Source organism: Sabethes cyaneus, chromosome 2 (assembly GCF_943734655.1).
Source record: "Sabethes cyaneus chromosome 2, idSabCyanKW18_F2, whole genome shotgun sequence".
Taxonomy (NCBI): Eukaryota; Metazoa; Arthropoda; class Insecta; order Diptera; family Culicidae; genus Sabethes; species Sabethes cyaneus.
The window spans coordinates 15249558-15267926 of NC_071354.1; the positions used below are offsets into that span (position 1 = coordinate 15249558).

An 18369-nucleotide genomic window follows, 5' to 3' on the forward strand; every position below is an offset into this window, starting at 1 on the left:
CTGAAAAATAAAAAAAAATATATCAACAAGCTTTTGCATCGTGCTGGTTGGTGGTTGCTGATTCGCTCTCAATGAGACTGGATTCTTATTGTTTTGTTTAGTTGACAACAGGCAGTTTTTTTCTACAGGGGACACAACTTACAGCTACGCTTCAAATGCTGCAAACGGCCACACTAGGCAGCACGTGTTTGTTTATGAGAAATATCCCGTGCTATCGTTGATTATGTCATTCTCATTTAAGAAGTGATAAAGTAGCACTATAAAAGACAGTCCCTCGTTACAACGCTTCTTGCTTGTGCCGTTTGCTCGGAATCAGCCATATAAGTTTGATGATGTCCTGAATTAATTGAATCCATCGGCTTTCGTCCATTGAAATAAGATTATGATCGAGCAATAACAATCATAACTATTATTGAATTAAGACTGCATCAATAAAAAAAACTCAAAATGTGCAGACAAATTCACCCCACCGAATCGGCGCGCCGGCAAACGAATAAATTTTCTGCTCAGTAGGGAAAACATACCGAAGTACCAATATTTCATCGATCAACCCAAAAGACACGCCGGAGTTCGCTTAACGATGATTCAAAAAGCGTGAAGAACAAACAAATTCTTTACAAGGAAAGGAAGCGCTCGCCATTCCTCGACCCGGCAGACTCGGCTGCAGGAGAACCGAACGTTCGGTTGCAAAATTTATGCCCTGCAATCCCGGCTGACTCCTCCGGTAAGGTGAGGATATCGTAAAAGAAGCCACCACCAACCAGCTAACCAGCCAAACGACGACCATGACTCTGGCAGCAGCGGAAGCAAAATATCCTAGGGGTGGCTGGTGGCGGTACCCTGTGCTTCGATTCGATTTCGTCCGATAAAACCCGGTCATTTACGAGGCTTATCCCTTTTTGCACCCTAGGAAATTGAATACGTCGATTGGTGCCGGTAATGGTGCAATAGTAAGTGTATCTGTACATTTGACACCCGCCATGGTCGTGTGGTCCTCGGGCGGAATAACCCGCAAACGGAGCATGGAGGAAACAGTCTGCTCAAAATTTTCTCTGTTATAGAATCGTTTCTACGGACTTTTTTTACGGTTTTACCTATTCGTTTTGATTCGAACTGTTTCCTGCTCTGATTTGGACATGAAGTGGTCGTTTATTCTAAAACTAAACTTATCCTTTGGATCGTATCAACCATTTGCGACGAAATGTAAACTCAGTAAAACTGTACTTTCGAATCGGCGTGCACCCGTGTGTTGATGTGATGCCAAAAATTATTGAATCACCGGATGAACGTGATGTCTGATGTAGATATGTAGAGGCTGGAGTCGAATCTACTTTTTTTTGCTTCCTTCTGTCGCTAAAAGTGAAATTGGTATCGATCCTGGGTTCGAACCGAGCTGAATGCTTATGAATGTTGTATAAATTTGTTTAGCAAATTGCTACACTCGACTCGACTTTCTGTCGTTGAAAGTGTAAGGCCTGTTATTTTCCATTCTCGCCTTATGGATCCCAGGGCAATGGCTTTTCAGTGACTAGTTTGAATAATGTATCATCCGGTCCCATGTGTTCCGGTTGCACATCAAAGGCTGAACGGGATGAAAGATGCTGAATTGATTGGAAGTATCAGTTTTATCAACATTGGAATGATTTTTCACCTTCAACATGATTTGAATATGTTTGAACGTATAAATATGTATTATCTAAAAAACGATGCTCATATAGTTCTTAATATTAAAGTTCTATTCCACCGAATGAGAGAGTGAAAGCCATAGTTTCCCTTTCACTTACCAAACATAAATACTATTGTGGTGGACTGGTCGTATTTCGTTAAACATTAGAATCACTCAACAATGAAAATTTGTAAAACTGTAAGGACCGACAAATGTTCACGCAGGCTCCCTCCTTCCGAACATCATTCAAACCGAGCACAGCTTCCCGATTTCACTTTGACAGTATTGATAAAACATTATGCAATTTCGATGGTTTCGGAAAACCCCTGTCGATCGTGACAAATGACTCTAAATCTGTCACGCAGAGCGGAAATGAGGTGTACCCCTCTTCGAAGCGGCACATATGGACCCTACCCGCAAAGGCACCGAACCTTGAAAATCATCGCGGTTATGAACTGCGTAGCTATGCGTTCCACATTCTGCACTCCCGTGCTATTTGCTGGTCCGGATTTACATAATTTTCAATTAATGTTTCGCAGTTTGCCACCACCAACCGGGTGGGACGTAATTTTGTCACTTTTTCGACGTCTGTTTCGGTTCACAGGTTGAAAAGGGGACCGACTTTTTTTTCTTTCTAGAAACAGAACTATAAAAAGTAGTTTAAAACACAAAGCCTTACGGGCCCCTTAATGTCTCGTAAAAGTTAAAACCATTGCGGCAGTACAGCCCGGTTAGCGATGAGGAATTAAGTGTTTTTGTTGCTTTGTCTGCTGCGGTCTAGGCCGTAGCAAGGAAAATCTGATGTGAATCGAAAAAAAATACCTTTTAGGAAATATACAGCCAATCACTGATTACTGTTCTACTTTCTAAAAAGCAGTCGAAAAATTTGAAAAATAATAAATACCCCTCGCACGGCAGACGGCACCGCTTTTCGGTCATTATGCTTACGCATTTTATTTCAAAACTCTCTCCGCATCCTCCCCTCCTATCCCAGGTGCATAAGAATTGCTCCCGGACGTCACACAACAATGAACAGGCCGGGGTTGCGGACGGTTGTGTGGAAAAAGTAGACACAAGAGAGGGGGAAAAAGAATCTTAGGATTATTATTTGCTCGACATAAACATTTCCATCATTCGAGGCACGGGCCTTTTGAAGCAGAAACAGACAAAGCGATTGAAGTTTACGTCTATGTTGGGTAGAACAAAGAGGAACCACACCACGAGTGAAAGCGGGGTGAAAGTGGACAGCAGCATTGAAATACGAAAGACACACGGGGCATTAGCTCTCGGATGGTATCATGACTTCGACTGCGTTGCATCCAACATGTTCTAATTAAATAAACATCTGTCACCTTCGTTGACGACCGCTGCTGGCTGCTAATGTCCTCCCACTCGCACTCGACGATGTTGTGGCTGTTGTGTTTGTTGTTGCAGTCCACATTCGGAGAAGTTTTATTTGTTTTGCTGCCTGCAGTCGCTGTATGCGTTTGCGTTTACACAAAATGTGCATCGTCGTTGCACCGCCGAACTTTGCAGCAGTCAAATCTGGCAGGGAACATTTTTGTCTAGCATCCTCGGTAATGGGCTGTGCATAACGTGGCATAGCGATCGATACACGCCATCCGATGATTAATGACAGTGACAACCGCTTCTATGATAGACTAAATTTGACATGCAACTGGCTGTAATTGCTCTTGAAAAACTGGTCGGAACTGGTTGGAATAAGGGTACTCCCGCTAATGATTTTTGCACTATGGACCTGAGCAATTAGGGTACTTCGGTTTAAATGATTCGATAACTGTGCGCTTTAATTTCTTTATCCTGAGAGTGTAGTGTGTATAACTAGTCTCTTGTTTTGTTCTAACTTCATGCGGAGCAAAAATTATTGTAGGTCTAAAATTATATAGTGTATTGTGTTTGTTTTGGCATTTATAGGGTATATTTTGGGAAACTTAGACGCTCAATTAGACGCAATACTCTTTTCTCTGGCTTTCTTGAAGAGTAAAAATTAGACCCGAAATAGCACGGGCCCCCATAAAACCCGTCTGATACTTCCCCACGAATTCTCTTGCTATTGGGGATACACGAAGTAACAAAATCTGGGAGATCACCTTGTAGACGACTTTCACTAGTGTAATTCGATTGTCCTTTTTGAGGATGGGACAAACCACACCTTCCGTCCACTCCTCCGGTAGTTTCTCCTCCTCCCAAACCCTTGAAAATATCCAGCGAAGTGCTGTTGCTAGCGGTTCTTGGCCATTTTTGTAGAGTTCTGCCTGGAGTCAACCCTTTTCGGCGGATCGATTATTCTTCAACTGACTTATTTCTCGCCGGATTTTTTCGAGATCCGAAGCCGACACACTGTTACCATTAAAGCTTGTTTCATTTATAATTGGAACAAACTTTTGCTCAAAAGCGCCACATCTTGACGGACGAATTTGGAAGTGTTTGGCGCCCACGTGTCGGAGTGTCTATGTATTTTTGACATTCCGCAAAACGACTGTATTATTTGTAAACAAACAACATGGAAACCTAAAGAAGGAAAAAAATTGTGCACAGTTATTTGGAAAATCCATTGTGATCTGCATCTAAGCTAACTAAACAGCTGAAATTGCGCAGAAATACCGTATGGCGCGTTATCAAACGGTATAAGGAAACATTGACGACGATTCGGAAGCTTCAAGCTAATCATCCGAGTGGAGCTGTCGACCGGAAACTGCGTGGTAAGATTTTGAAGATCATCAAGAAGATTCCCAATCTGTCGGACCATGATTTGGCCAGAAAATTCGCTGCTGCCCACCGTACCGTGAGGAGAATTCGACTCCGGGAAGGAATCAAGTCGTATCGAGCTAGCAAACAGCCAAACCGAATAAAAAAAAAACAGAATAGTGTGGTCAAAATCCGTGCTCGAAAGGTATACGACCAGGCGCCAACCAAGTTCGACGGGTGTCTTCTGATGGACGATGAAACCTATGTCAAGGCTGACTTCGCGCAAATGCCAAGTCAAAAGTTTTATCTGGCAACGGCTCGGGGCGATGTCCAAGCTAATTTCAATTTGTTTTTGCCGACAAATTTGCACGAAAATTTATGATTTGGCACGGCATTTGCAGTTGTGGCAGAAAAATGAAAGTTTTCGTTACAAATAAGACAATGACGTCGGAACTGTACCAAAAGGAGTGTCTCCAAAAACGAATTTTGCCGTTCATTCGTTTCCATCACCACCCCGTGATGTTTTGGCAAGCTGTCATTACAGCAAAGTCATTCAAGAATGGTATGCAGAGAAAGCGGTCCAGTTTATTGCGAAAGTCCTTACCCTACCCAATTGCCCCCAGTTCTGCCCTTTTGAGAAGTACTGGGCAATCATGAAGAGGAGATTCAAGGCAAATGGAAAAGTTGTCAAAGACATCAATGAGATGAAAACCGAAAATCAGGTGGAATAAGATAGCCAAAACAATAGACGAAGAAAGTATGCGCCGCCTAATGAGCCATATCACAGGAAAAGTTCGAGAGTTCCTTCGAAACCGAATAATTTTATCCGTATTTTTTCTTAAAAGTATGAAGAAAATGCTACATTTGTGTAAGAAAAGATCTTGAATTCAATGCTAAATAACTGAAATACACGCAATTGTTTTTGTTCCAATACTATCTGATGCAAGCTTTATGATCTTAAGAAACCCCCGAAAACTTCCAGATTTCATCACTAAGAGGGTAACGTATCTTCTACCGAAGGACCGAAACTTGGCTAATCCAGTCAAATACAGACCAATAACATGCTTGTCAAATCTATACAAGGTAGTTTTTTTTAGTAATTAGTAGTAAAGTACAGAACCATTGTGATGCCAAAACGGAGTGATGTCAGAAGAACAGAAAGGCTGCCGTAAAAACACACAAGGCTGCAAAGACCAAGTCATCATCGATCCAATTATTGTTGGTCAGACAAGCCAATACAAACGAAACCTTGGTATAGCGTACATCGACTATAAAAAAGCATACGATTCCGTACCACACTTGTATCTCATTTAGGTACTGGAATTGTATAAAATAGACGGTGGCGTCATCTGGTTAATGAAGGACACAATGAGAATGTGGAACAGATCGCTACACATTACCGACGGAGAAACAGTGTTACGATCAGAACTCTCCGCATAAAAAAAGGGGATCTTCCAAGGTGACACCTTTATTCCGATGATCCCCCTTAGCAGAACGCGCTGCCGAACCAGCTATGGCTACAAGTTGAAGAGTGGGACAACGAGAAAAAAAATTACCCACACCTTCTACATGGACGATTTGAAGCTGTTTGCGGAAAAAAAGGATTAACTGTATAAATTGTTGCAGGTGGTTTCGACGTTCAGCAACGGTATCCAGTTGGAATTGGGTATCGACAAATGTTGACTCGTCAATATTTGTCAGGATAAAGTTCTGGACGCCGAACATTTTCGCGTCAACCCTACAGAGGAGAATCGGAGTGTGGTTGAAGGTGAATCGTACAAATACCTGGGATTCTGCAACTAAAAGGTATTCACCACACGATGTCCAAGAAAGATGTGCAGGAAAATTGCTTGCATCGCATCAACCGTATTACGCGAAGACCTCTCTCTCGGGCGGCAACAAGATCAAGGCCAAAAACACGTTTGCCGTGCCGCTGTTGACATACTTCGTGGTGGTCAAATGGGCCAAAACGGATTTGGAGGCGATCAAATCGCTGACAAAACACCGTTCACACCACCCAAAATCGACCACCGAAAGAATCTCCTTACCACGTATCGAAGGAGGAATCAATGTGATTGACCATAGGTTCAGCGCTCTGCATCTGACGCGGCGGGACTCTCAGCTGAACTGCGTTCTTAAAACAGGCGAGGAAAAGATCGCAACGTGGAAGCAAAAAGAGCTGCATGGGACGCACCCCCATCAGTTAGAACAATCACACATAGACAAAGCAGCATCAAATACGTGGTTGGTGCGAGGTGATCTCTTTTCGGAGAGAGAAGAATTCATGGTAGCCATCCAGGACCGGGTTATTCCAACGAAGAGCTACCGTGAAATGCCCTAATTCCGCGCACCTGGCATTATATCAGCAATCTCCCAATACAACATGTACATTTCCGTCAACAATGTTTAAAAGGTTTGAAACTATCAAACAAATTTTTTCGAAAATATTATGTCTGTTCGACTAGGAAACTGCTAGCTTTAGACCAAGTATTAGACGCGCGCGGTATTAAAGCATGGCACCGTACCATAGGTACATATTGCACGAAAACATAGAAGATCGTTTCCGTAAGTGCAATGTAGTATGGGAGTCGATTGAGCATGTATTGCAGGCTGCCATGCATTAGCAGAAACTGCCTACCTCAATTGTACCACCCAGTCCTGAAAAATGACTGTGTAAAACTGTACTGGGATCGCGAAATCATCACGGATGTTCTCATACGTGCCAATCGCCCTAACATTGTGATCTACGATGAATGGATGAAGCGGGTAACCTTCATCGATATCGCTGTACCGCTAGACCACAATGTGCGGTCAACTTTCTCGACCAAAATCACGAAATACCATGATTTGGCCGAAGAGTTACGGCAAATGTAACAGCTTGAGGAAGTACGTATTGTTCCAGTAATAATCTCTGCTACAGGACTAGTTCCCTTAGAAGAGTTGGAGCTGCACGCCGAACTACAAATAATCCAGAAAGCAGTGGTTTTTGATACCTGCAGCATTGTGCGGCGGTTCCTGATCCACCATAACTGATCCAACCGAAGCAAACAATCAAATGATGAATGAGACCTCAGAGCCTAACCCCATGGGGAAAACGGATATCCCTGGGTAGGTGAATGTTTCTAGCGTTACTGCTGAGAAGTGAAAAATTCTGATAATAATAACGATAACTCATGGCAAAGTACCATAAAATAAATATTAAATTTCACCTAAATCACCTCTCATAGGAAGCCGTCGAATTAAACAAATCTCACGTACAGCTAGTTTTTTAAACTTTTAAGCTTTTATAAAATTTCTTCTGTAAAAGACGTATTGCATCTTACGATAGAAGCAACATGTAAAATCTAAAATCAGTTGCTTATAGTTCTGTCATTCACAAGATCCACAAATTCAAATTTCGTCTCGCTCCACAGATTGATTAGCCCATAAAACGCATTTTGGTGCTGATTAAGTTGATGCTATACCGTACTATAGAGAGTGACTGTCTATTGCTAGAATTGCATCTAAGAAATTATTTTAGTAGGCAGTCAAACTAATGTTTGCAATATGATAAATTTGTATTTAGAAACACGTAGCTGTAACCGAATTCAAAATTTTTGATTGATAAACAAAAGCAGAACAGAATACATCGGACTTGTAATACAATTCGTTTCCAATGCTGCTGCCTGTTGGTTTTGTTAAGTTTCACATCGCAGGTTGCCCCGTGGTTGAATTGACTTTTATTGATTGAAGATCGAACTGCTGTCACAACATAAGAAACTGTTCCAGCCTGGGTAGAGTTCTTATGGCTCGAATACGCTCAAATTATCAGTCGTTTATCAATCATATCAATCGCATTTTCTAATTTTCCGGTACTCTCCTTTTCGCACTCTGCGCTACTCTAAATGGTCTATCGACATCTAGAAATGTTCTTCTATACAAGTTTTTTCGTCTGCTGTGGATTATCGTTTAAAAAATTATCCAAATGATACCCGACAAACGTCGACTAAAATCTTTTGTCTCTTTTCACAAGCATTAGTTCTCAAGTGGGCGAAAATAAACTTCTCTTCTCCCCGCTGAATGTATCAAATTAGTTCGAGTTTTCACCAATGGTGTTAATCGTCAATTTAGGCTCAAAGCCGCCCGAAACAATTGAAAACTTTAAGCTCGTGCTGCTCGTGTATAGTCTCGACGGATATTGCCTTACCCGTAACCTTTCCGTCAATCAAGGCGCCTATCCGGGGTGGAAAATTATAGAACAATCGTCGCTGCTGAATTCACTTTATTAATTAAATTTCCTTTCTCTCTTCTCTATTTTTCCCTTCACAGTACTGCAGCGGTGGTGATTTAGCGGATTATCTGGCTGTCAAGGGTACCCTGAGCGAGGACACGATACGACTGTTTTTATGTCAATTAGGTAATTAAAATTCAAGCACTCGTACCAACCAACGGGAAAGTGTCTATTCCCGTTTCTAGAAGTGAACATTTTACAATTGACATTTATTTCGATAAAAATAGGTAGTTGTTTAAATTTTAAGTTAATCAGCAACTTGATTAGACATACACGTAACAATTCAGTGGGAAACAATTCCCCAGTCACTGTTTACTGCTTGCTTGCTTGCATCAATAAAGTATGAAGTCACGTTCCTGGTTTACAACTTCCCAGTACGACGATAAACAGCTCTACTAGATTGCAGATTGCAGCAAATCACACTAAATCTTTCCACTTTCCTTTTTCAGCAAGCGCAATGAAGGCATTGTATGCAGTCGGTGTCGTCCATCGGGATCTGAAGCCGCAAAACATTCTACTGTCCCACAACTGCGGAAAAAATCTTCCGGCGCCATCGAAGATTACACTCAAAATAGGTTGTGAATTTCTATCGAATGAATTTAGAACAGAAATTTTACCACAATTATTTTTACACTTTACAGCCGATTTCGGTTTCGCTCGGTTTCTCCAGGATGGAAACATGGCGGCAACGCTGTGCGGATCGCCGATGTACATGGTAAAGTGCCAACCACATTCCGTCAAAAGTGATTTTACTAGTTTTACAATATCTATGTTCTGATTGCAGGCCCCAGAAGTCATTATGTCACTGCAGTACGATGCGAAAGCTGACCTCTGGTCACTTGGAACCATCGTTTTCCAGTGCTTAACCGGCAAGGCACCATTCCAGGCTCAAACACCCCAAGAGCTGAAAATGTTCTACGAAAAGAATGCAAATCTAGCTCCAAAGTAATAAACTGTCTGCTTCGATTATTGTTCTGAAGATTTTAAGTTTGTTGTTTTTTCGTATTAATTTGCAGAATTCCCCCAGGAACCTCGAAAGAACTGACAGACTTGCTAATGGGACTATTGCGAAGAAACGCTAAGGAACGAATGAACTTTGACATGTTCTTCTGTCACGCTTTCCTGCAACGACAGATAACTCCACAAAACAGTGGTAAGTTCTTGTTTTTCAAATCCGATCGATTTTGAAAGTTTATTTTTTCCCTCCGTAGAAGCTCCGCACACTTCGGCTGGATCGCAACAAGCGGCAGGCAAAGTTACTAGTCCACATCAGAAAACGGCGCTGTCACCATTACAACAACAGCAGCTGTTAAGACAACAACAACAACAGCAAACCCAACTCCAAATTCAACAACAGACCCAACAACTACAACAACTACAGCTGCAGGAACAACAGAAACAGCAAACTTTGGAAAATAATAACGGTCAGTAGAGTACAATGTTTTCACTTCAATGGGAACGCATGGTTCTCTAAAAGTAGTACACCATTAAAAGTCTCCGTCATCTCTCTTTCTCTCATCACGCTCACTCATTTTGTTATAGTCACTGACTAATGATTCTCAATTCAAGAAAAGCGAACTACGCGGATGTAAAAATGTGGTTCCTCCTTATGCAGATTGAGTTCATCTATACATAATAATTCCTACCTCCCTCGCACAACAATTTGTTTTTTTTTCTGTCGTCAATACACACCACCCCGCTGGCGGGGCATATTTTCTGCCCATTCGTCGGATATGTTAGACGCAAAAGCGGCTCTGTTATGTGCAATGGCGGGAAGCAGAGGAATGAGCGCGCAAAGTTGGCAAACAATCAACGTTCGGCTCGGTGGAAAACTGTTTCTCTTTTCTTCCTCTCAGCAGAAGACAGTGCGCGACCCGTTTGGGAACGATAGGTTTTTGAGGCGCAATTTTAGTTTGCGTCGAAAATTTTACGTTATTTGTCCGGTAATTTGAGCCCCGAAGGGAGAGTAGTGCGTGAACTTTAACTAGTTTCATTCGGTAATCTGTTGCAATGGAAAATAATGAAATTCGTCTCTATTTCCAGTGCCAGCTGAAATCGATGACAGCGTTGCTACGCTCGCTAGTGCTAATAATACATCCAACAGCAGTCAGGATAACTCGGATGATTTTGTTCTAGTTCCGAACAATCTCCCAGTGGATCCGTGCAGTGGAAACTATGATAAGAGGTTTGCATTTCAAACATACGCGCAATATCGGTATGAACAAATGAAACCCACGCTGGTATTTTTTAGTAAACCTACTAGAGTGCCTCAACCAGCTTCTAATGCTCAGGCTAGTCCACCAAGACCAAGCTCGTTACCGATCTCTGAGCCGAAGCCTGTGCCGACGGCAGCTAGAAAGATTTCTCGTCCATCAAACCAGACACCACCAAAGGTAAGCCACATCTATTCAACAACTAACAACGGATTGCATAACAGCTTGCTTCCTTTTCATTCCAGAGCATCCCCAATTCAATACCTCGATCTCAACCGATCAGTATGAAACGATCTGAGCATCGAAACAGTAATTGTGATATTAGCTCGATATCGCCGCCTTCAGTGCAATTTGCCATCGGCACACCGCCTACGGGCAGCCGCCGAAGGTCGACTTCGGGTGGTTCACTTTCGGAAACGCCACCTCCTCCATCCTGCTGGACAGTGAGTCCTGCTTCACATCATTCACCGCTGCGCCGGTCTGGCACTAGTTCTCCAGTATTATCCAATGCCATCTCGAAGCTCCCGGCTCTCGGTAGTCCCACGTTGATGACAACGAACGACAACAACAACACTCATCCATTGGGAACGAGAGCTTTCACGCTACCTGAAATGGGTGCTACCGGTGGTTTACATAGCTACCTAAACGATCATAATTTGGACGATCATCCCATCAATTTCCAGGCTCCAGAATTACCCGCAGAGACGCTGCTTGATGTAGTTTTTACTTTTTTTTAAAAATGCCAAATCTATCGAATTTACTCAAAATCTGTTATTTCAGCGCGAGCACAACGAAACACTGGCAAAGCTAAACTTCGTGGTTGCTCTCACGGACTGCGTCCTGGAGGTGGCCGATTCCCGCTGTGCACCTCTGTCGGCTTTGATGTCCGCTGAAGCTCAACCGATTACGCCTCACGCACCGGAGCACTGCAGACGAGCGGAGCGGGTGCTGCTGCTGTTGCGCGCAATGCATCTTCTCTCGGCCGGAATGAATCTCGCGGCAGGGCAGCTGCAAAATGGCCGCCTGAAACCGTCGCGGACGGTCAAGAGTGGTAGGTTTTCTTCCGTCTGTTGTAGGATGTCATGTTATCTGTTGTACAATTAAAAGATGAGAGGTTTTGTGCCCACAGGAGATCAGAGTATCACCTCCGTGGCCTTTTCCCTACTCCACAGATCAAATAAACAAATAGACTTGCTTTTGGTGCTAATCTAGGTTATATATGTTGCCTTGTTCTTTAAGTTATGCAAATGATGCAAAACCGGTACCGTTCCTCGTTGGCTGAATCGAAGAGACTCCAAGGACTAGGACTGCTGCAACGGGTTAACTATATTACCGCGGACAAGATGCTGTACGAACATGCTATTCGAATGGTAAGTGGCTGTTAGATTAAGGAATGAGGTGTGAGGAACTTTCTCACGATTGAATTTCACTATTTATTTTAATCACGACTGATACGTATTCATTCGGAGATGCTTCCAACACTTTTGAACGTTGGCTTGGTATAACTTTCGAAGTGTACCTTTTAGGCTCCAATATGTGTAGCCATAAGTTGTATAATGGATAGGATTTTTGAATTATTATTATGAGAAAAAATAGACATTGAACGAATCTGTGGAAAGAATCGAAAATAGGGCTGTTGGAAGTTACCCTTTACCTACACGGAGTTACTAGTAACACTTTTCTAAATTTGCATTCCGTATGAATATAAATTTGATTTCAAATTGTGAATGGCTATATGTGGACACTTTTAGTATGTTGGCAGTAAAACAAAAGATACTAGAGGCATGTTTTGCTTTACAACTTCTTTTATCGCTTTTGCAGAGATATTCGGTGAAAATGCAGCTTGTAGACACCCAGTTTTCCTACTCTGAAAGTGAAATTACTTACCATATTATTACTTATTGCAATAAGCATAACAATGAAATAATATATCAAACTCAACTAAAAATAGGTAAACGTCCCTCCTTTAAAACGGCATCGATTACAAATGGTTATATAAGCAAACAAATGCGTTAGAGCTATCAAAAGCGCGATTGGCAGAAATATTGCAAATATTCTCGAATGACAGTATTGAAGATCCTCAAAAGAGGAGATCAGACTATGTGCTATAAATAACATCATGGACAAATGTTCAAGAACTCCAACTCCATCTGGAACGATGATGAAACCGGCGTTAAGACTGACCACGAGCCACTACGTGTGATCGGTCGACGTGGAGTAAAATGCGTCGGTAAGGTAACTTCTGCGGAGTGAGGCTAATTGGTCACTGGAAATTAAATGCCCCCATCCTTCATATTTCCACGCAGACGTTTCCTGGAAGATGGACCAACTGGATGCTCCGGCACAATCAATCCTTCGGGTTGGAAGAATGCTGGAGCTTTGTTGAATTCCTCAAACACTTCATACCATTTACCCTCGTGGACCACACTGTGCACCATCCCAGAACAAGATCAGCAAGTTCCAAGTGTCCCAGATGAGACCATTAAGTAGGTCGAAGTACAGTACGAGGTGTTTTATATGCATTGGGTTCATAATAGAACCTTGCCCGACCCAACCCGGGTAGTTATCGAGGTGAGGCATGGATGTCGTTGCTCTCGCTCGTCATTACAACCCAACGGCTGATACCTCATCCCTTACAAGGACCTTTTTTCTTACCTGCGTGTGTAAGCGAGCGCGTGAGAAGAGAAAGAAAAGAAGTAAAGCAAAATTTGTGTCCTAACATCCTAGTTTGTTGCTTGCGCCCACGAGCAGCTATTGACTTCGTGAGCAGCGGTTGCGCAGAAAGACACTACGCGGACGTGCGCTTGCTAATGTGCAGGTAGCAGAATGTTTGCACAAAGCACCAATGGTTGCTTGTTATACGCTTGCGTCAGTGGAGTCAGCCTTGGGTGCTCTACTTCTCGCTTTTGATTTGCAACGCTGTTGAAAGCTCCAGGATTCAATTCAACGTCAACGTCAATAAAGTCAAATGTGAACGCAGAAACGCTCTCCAAGTTCAGAGTAGTGGGGCGTGCAGTGAAGAAAATTGAAGGCTTGCTATATTTTGGCAGATAGACTGCATCAGACGGTGCTGCTAACATCGACATAGCTGCCCAGATCATAAACACTAGAGATGTTTTGCGAGGTCGCGAAATACACCAGTGAGACGTGATGTGTGTCACCACTAGAAAACAGTCGTAAGCCGCAAGCCGTTCTCAAATGTAGAGCTTCAACGCAGCAGACGTGGGATAGATATACAGGCGTAGGATAGATATAGGACGTGAAAAAGAATGATCAAATAAGGATCTTTACTGATTACAAGTTAGTATTAGTTGCCCTCGCTTCTCCGGGACCGAAGACAGAAATTAAATGGGCTAGATAGTTGCACTTACTGATCGACAGGATTGTCGCAGAATTATTCGCAAAGATCAATTAAGTTTTCGAAGGCTGGTTGGGAGTTGGGGCGGCCATGCCATGCCAAAATAGATGGATTGGGCAAATGAGATTTCTCATCGAGATGGAGGACGGGGAAGATCAAACTCTTGAAGAAGTCAAAAGACATTGGAAATTGTCCTTTGTAGCAGTCTAGAAGAAACCCTTCACGGCTGCTGAACGCCAGTTCCAATAGCTCTACTGTAAGTAGAAATTTCTTGGTGGAGATTGCAGGGATTTCAAATGCTAGGCTGGTTGTTGAATTATAAGCAACGCCCGATGCATATGTTATATTGGTACTGACGAGCTAGTTGGGGTGTCTTCATATGCACCGAAGATGATACCTTCTGGTCATATGCTTGGGTGCAAGACAACACTCGTATTTTTTAAAAGCACTCATGGTTTGCATGAAATGAATTTTTACAAGGCAATACACTCAAGTCTTTTTTTTACACGGTTTGTTTTTTTCGATTACTCGAGAACGTTGCCACTAAGGAACTATTTGCAATCTACGTGAGGAATGTCCAGCCACTCCCAAATGTATTGAGAGATAAATTAATGGTCCCTAAGTTACCCCGTTTTTAATATTCAAAAAACCAAACCGTGTAAAAAAAGTACTTGAGTGTATTCACTTCCTTTGAAGAAATGAAACCGCTTTTAGTGCGTCGCGAGGCTGTTTCAAACAAGTTTTCAACTCCGTCTATCTTTACAGAAGAGTGGAATCATGTCATGAGAAGTACACCTAAAATATAATTAGATGAGAACAAACAACGATCGTTTCTCTGCTACCGATTGCTATCATTCCGTTAATTCTTTAGTTCTGACTTGTAATCCAGTTTGAATTGAGAACCAATTGCAAGGAATTGGCGATCAAGTTCGAAATACTTTTTAAAAAAATATTTAGCAGAACTTAGTTTTTTCTACATTCATTTGGAGTTTTCTTTAAACTTGTCACGCTGCCGGGAAGATTTTGTCACCAAATAACTAGAAATTCATGGCAATTTGTCGAAAATTTCCATTCACTTCTATTATTGTAATCGATTCGTAATCGAAAAAAATTGTTGATCCAACTTCAAAGACGACCTGATTTTAACAATGCACGCAAATTGTAGGAACATTGAAACTATTTCTATTTTCATTTTCTATTCACAGTGCCAATCGGCTGCCATGGACGAATTATTTGGTAATCCGCAGATTTGCTTCGCCCGTTACCAATCGGCTCAGATCTTACTACATTCGTTGGCACAGCAAGTTAGCGATCCATCAGATAAAGAGCTCGTGACGAAATGTAAGTAGACAAATTACGCTAGCCGCAAACGCGTTTTCAATGCCAACCTTACGATAACGGATAATTTTGTATCCCTTTCCAGACAAAACATCTGTCGAGCGGCGACTGTTCGTGCTGCAGCAGCAAGGTTTAATCTATGCGACGGATGAACTCTCATGAACCAGTGCTCTCCAGACGCTCAGAAGACGTCTGGCCAAGATCTTCTGACTGGCCGGAAGCTCAGAACCACCGGTAGACGAGCTGAACAACTACCGGTGGTAGTTTGCATGCAAAGAGGTGGACTGATAATGAGTAAGAATAAGTGATGATATGAAATCGAAATAACTATAGAGGCAACCGAGAGCAGTCGCCTAATCTTTGAGATTTATTTCCATGAAATTATTTATTTCGTGCTTAGTATTTTACTGCATGTTCATTAGCGCGACAACAAAATTCGAATGCAGCTGTATGTTGTCTGTGGGGCTGCTGTAAATAGAAGAAACAAAATATTTTGCAGTTAAGAACTAAGATAAACACTTTTGGCAAACATGTATTGTAAGAGGCTTCCACAAGAAAACCTAATCAGATCTTCTTCAGAGCTATCTATGCTTGTGTACATAACATGGGCTGCTGTACTATCACCATCACTATCAAATGTACATATTCGGCAAATGGAAGTTTCCAAACTCAGGCGAGCCGCCTAGTACCATAACAATAGTGGTATAAACGAAATGTTCTTAATACAAAAGAAATACGAACAGCCGACTTGTAAGCATTATATATTGGCAAACTGCGCAACTACCAAAACTAACCCAAAAACAAACAAAAAATATCTGGAAAATCCTTTACGTTTGAATGGTAGTTTCAATTTTGTTTATTCGATTTGCGAACAATGTAAACTTCAAAACTTTCTTGATTTGACAAAGAAAAATAAAATTCTACATCCATTCCCGATCATAATCCTTTTATAGCATTTAATACGGGTCGACTTTGTCCGCTCTGCAAGAGCCGCTTGTCGTATCTGAAACCAAACCCGTTCAGAGTGGCACCTTTTATACAGTGCGGTCTGTTGGGTAGCTTCGAACCAGACCGCCGACAAAGCAGCCTTGTACTGCTGGCTATTCACCAGCAGCCTACCTACTAAATATTTGTTCCCGAAAGCAGACGAAAAGCAACATATTGAAACAGTCAGTAATGAGCAGTTGATCAAACAAGACCCTTCGAAATTATCATGTTCTATTTTTATCCGGAATGTACATTCATTTTCGAGACAGCTAATCGAGCTGTGGTCCGACTCGCCCGATCAGAAAAGCGTAACAGAATAGTATTTGAGTTTGTTTCGCTTTACTGTATCGTTAATCGAAATTTTCTACTAAGTGGTAAAATGCAGAAACCATAAATATACTAACCACCGCTAATTTCTGATAATAGCAGTTAGAAAAACTAAAACTACAATATAACAAATTACAATATTTTTTGTTACTCCTTCCTGGTCGAGTCGGTTGACGTCCTTAAAAAATTTTATTGGTTCAATTAATTCGGTTGTTTTTTCAGCGCATGGCAAACGGAAGACCCAAACAATATTAAAAGAAAGCATAGTACCTAAGTACAAAACCATCTGACAGTAAATCCCTAGAGCGTAAAATAAAGCAACTTGTGTAAAACTGTAAATTATTCTAGTTTTACGCTGGAGGGTGAGACTCCCAGCGTTAAAATGAAATTTAAACTCAAGTGGATAAAATAATAGTGAACATAAACATACACAATGCAAGTATAAATTACGGTATACAGTGGATCTTAATCTGCGAAAAAATGTTTTACATGGTAAGAACGATGACGCCATTCTGTGCAATCAATGACCATTGAGCAAGATACTAAATTAAGCATTAGTGAAGAATATATGATCCACGTCTCCAATTTTTACTAAACCACTCATAAACCAAGTTATGACGATAATTCTGATGGTATAAAAAAGCAGCATAGCAAAGTAATCGGAGTGAAAACTATTAAAAACAATATATAAATGAAGCAAGCAAAACAATATGATTATTGAAAACAAATCAACATATGTTATACATTTACTAAGAGAAACAAATAAGAAAATGGAAGAATATCTTCAAGAGACAACAATAAAATTAGCATAATAATTAATGCTAAATTACGATGATTGATCCGATGTTTCTAATGAAAATTGATTGGTTGCGGCGGGGAACCTATCAATACATCGATTACCGATTCTCCAGGTATGTTTTACGGTATTTCTGCCAATTGTTGTACCCAAACGAATGACCCCGGGTTCCCGATGACTACTTCAAAGGCCCCGGTGGAAAAAACAAACGCTCGTCAGTTCGAGCGGCCGGTAGAGCAGATGAAGGAAAACATTGACATTGCTAAAAGTTTTGGCGAAATAGACTCGCACTAAACCAACGTGTTAAGGCAAAAGAAACGGAAATGTAAAAAGAGCTGTAGGAGTTTCTAATTCATTCCTCAAATCAATTTAATGTCAAACTAAATATTGTGAGACGTTTTATTCAGTTTTTCATGACTCAACAAATAATCTGCAACTTTTGTAAATTCCTTACAGATTTATTTTGATAACAAAGGTAAAATCAAGAAAATACTAACAAAAAACAAAGTCTGCTAGTAGCAGTAGAAATGCAGACTGCTACAACAAGAAATAGAAAAGTTTCTCAACTACTCTGCTAACGTCAACCAAACCGAAAAATATAGAAAGCTCTGGCTAACTTGAAAACACGAAAAAATAAAAGTAAAAGAACTGGAACTGCAGCAAAAAGAAATAAAAATTTAGTGTTGTGTAAAATGTAAGTATCCT

The 18369-nt window shown here is 41.4% G+C and overlaps 1 protein-coding gene across 2 annotated transcripts in view; it reads left to right on the plus strand.

Annotated features, from left to right (window-relative positions):
* Positions 1-17665, plus strand: part of LOC128733810 (serine/threonine-protein kinase ULK2) — a 71220-nt gene extending 53555 nt beyond the window's left edge. The window contains exons 3-15 of one of the 2 annotated variants that reach the window (XM_053827617.1): positions 8684-8771; positions 9095-9220; positions 9287-9360; positions 9430-9590; positions 9662-9798; positions 9857-10069; positions 10689-10830; positions 10897-11038; positions 11104-11574; positions 11639-11909; positions 12098-12228; positions 15422-15557; positions 15640-17665. In XM_053827617.1, coding sequence (XP_053683592.1) covers positions 8684-8771; positions 9095-9220; positions 9287-9360; positions 9430-9590; positions 9662-9798; positions 9857-10069; positions 10689-10830; positions 10897-11038; positions 11104-11574; positions 11639-11909; positions 12098-12228; positions 15422-15557; positions 15640-15716 — 2169 coding nt within the window. In that variant the 3' untranslated portion in view covers positions 15717-17665. The remainder of the gene's footprint in view (positions 1-8683; positions 8772-9094; positions 9221-9286; positions 9361-9429; positions 9591-9661; positions 9799-9856; positions 10070-10688; positions 10831-10896; positions 11039-11103; positions 11575-11638; positions 11910-12097; positions 12229-15421; positions 15558-15639) is intronic. The other variant, XM_053827618.1, reaches the window with a different exon arrangement.
* Positions 17666-18369: the final 704 nt, after the last annotated feature.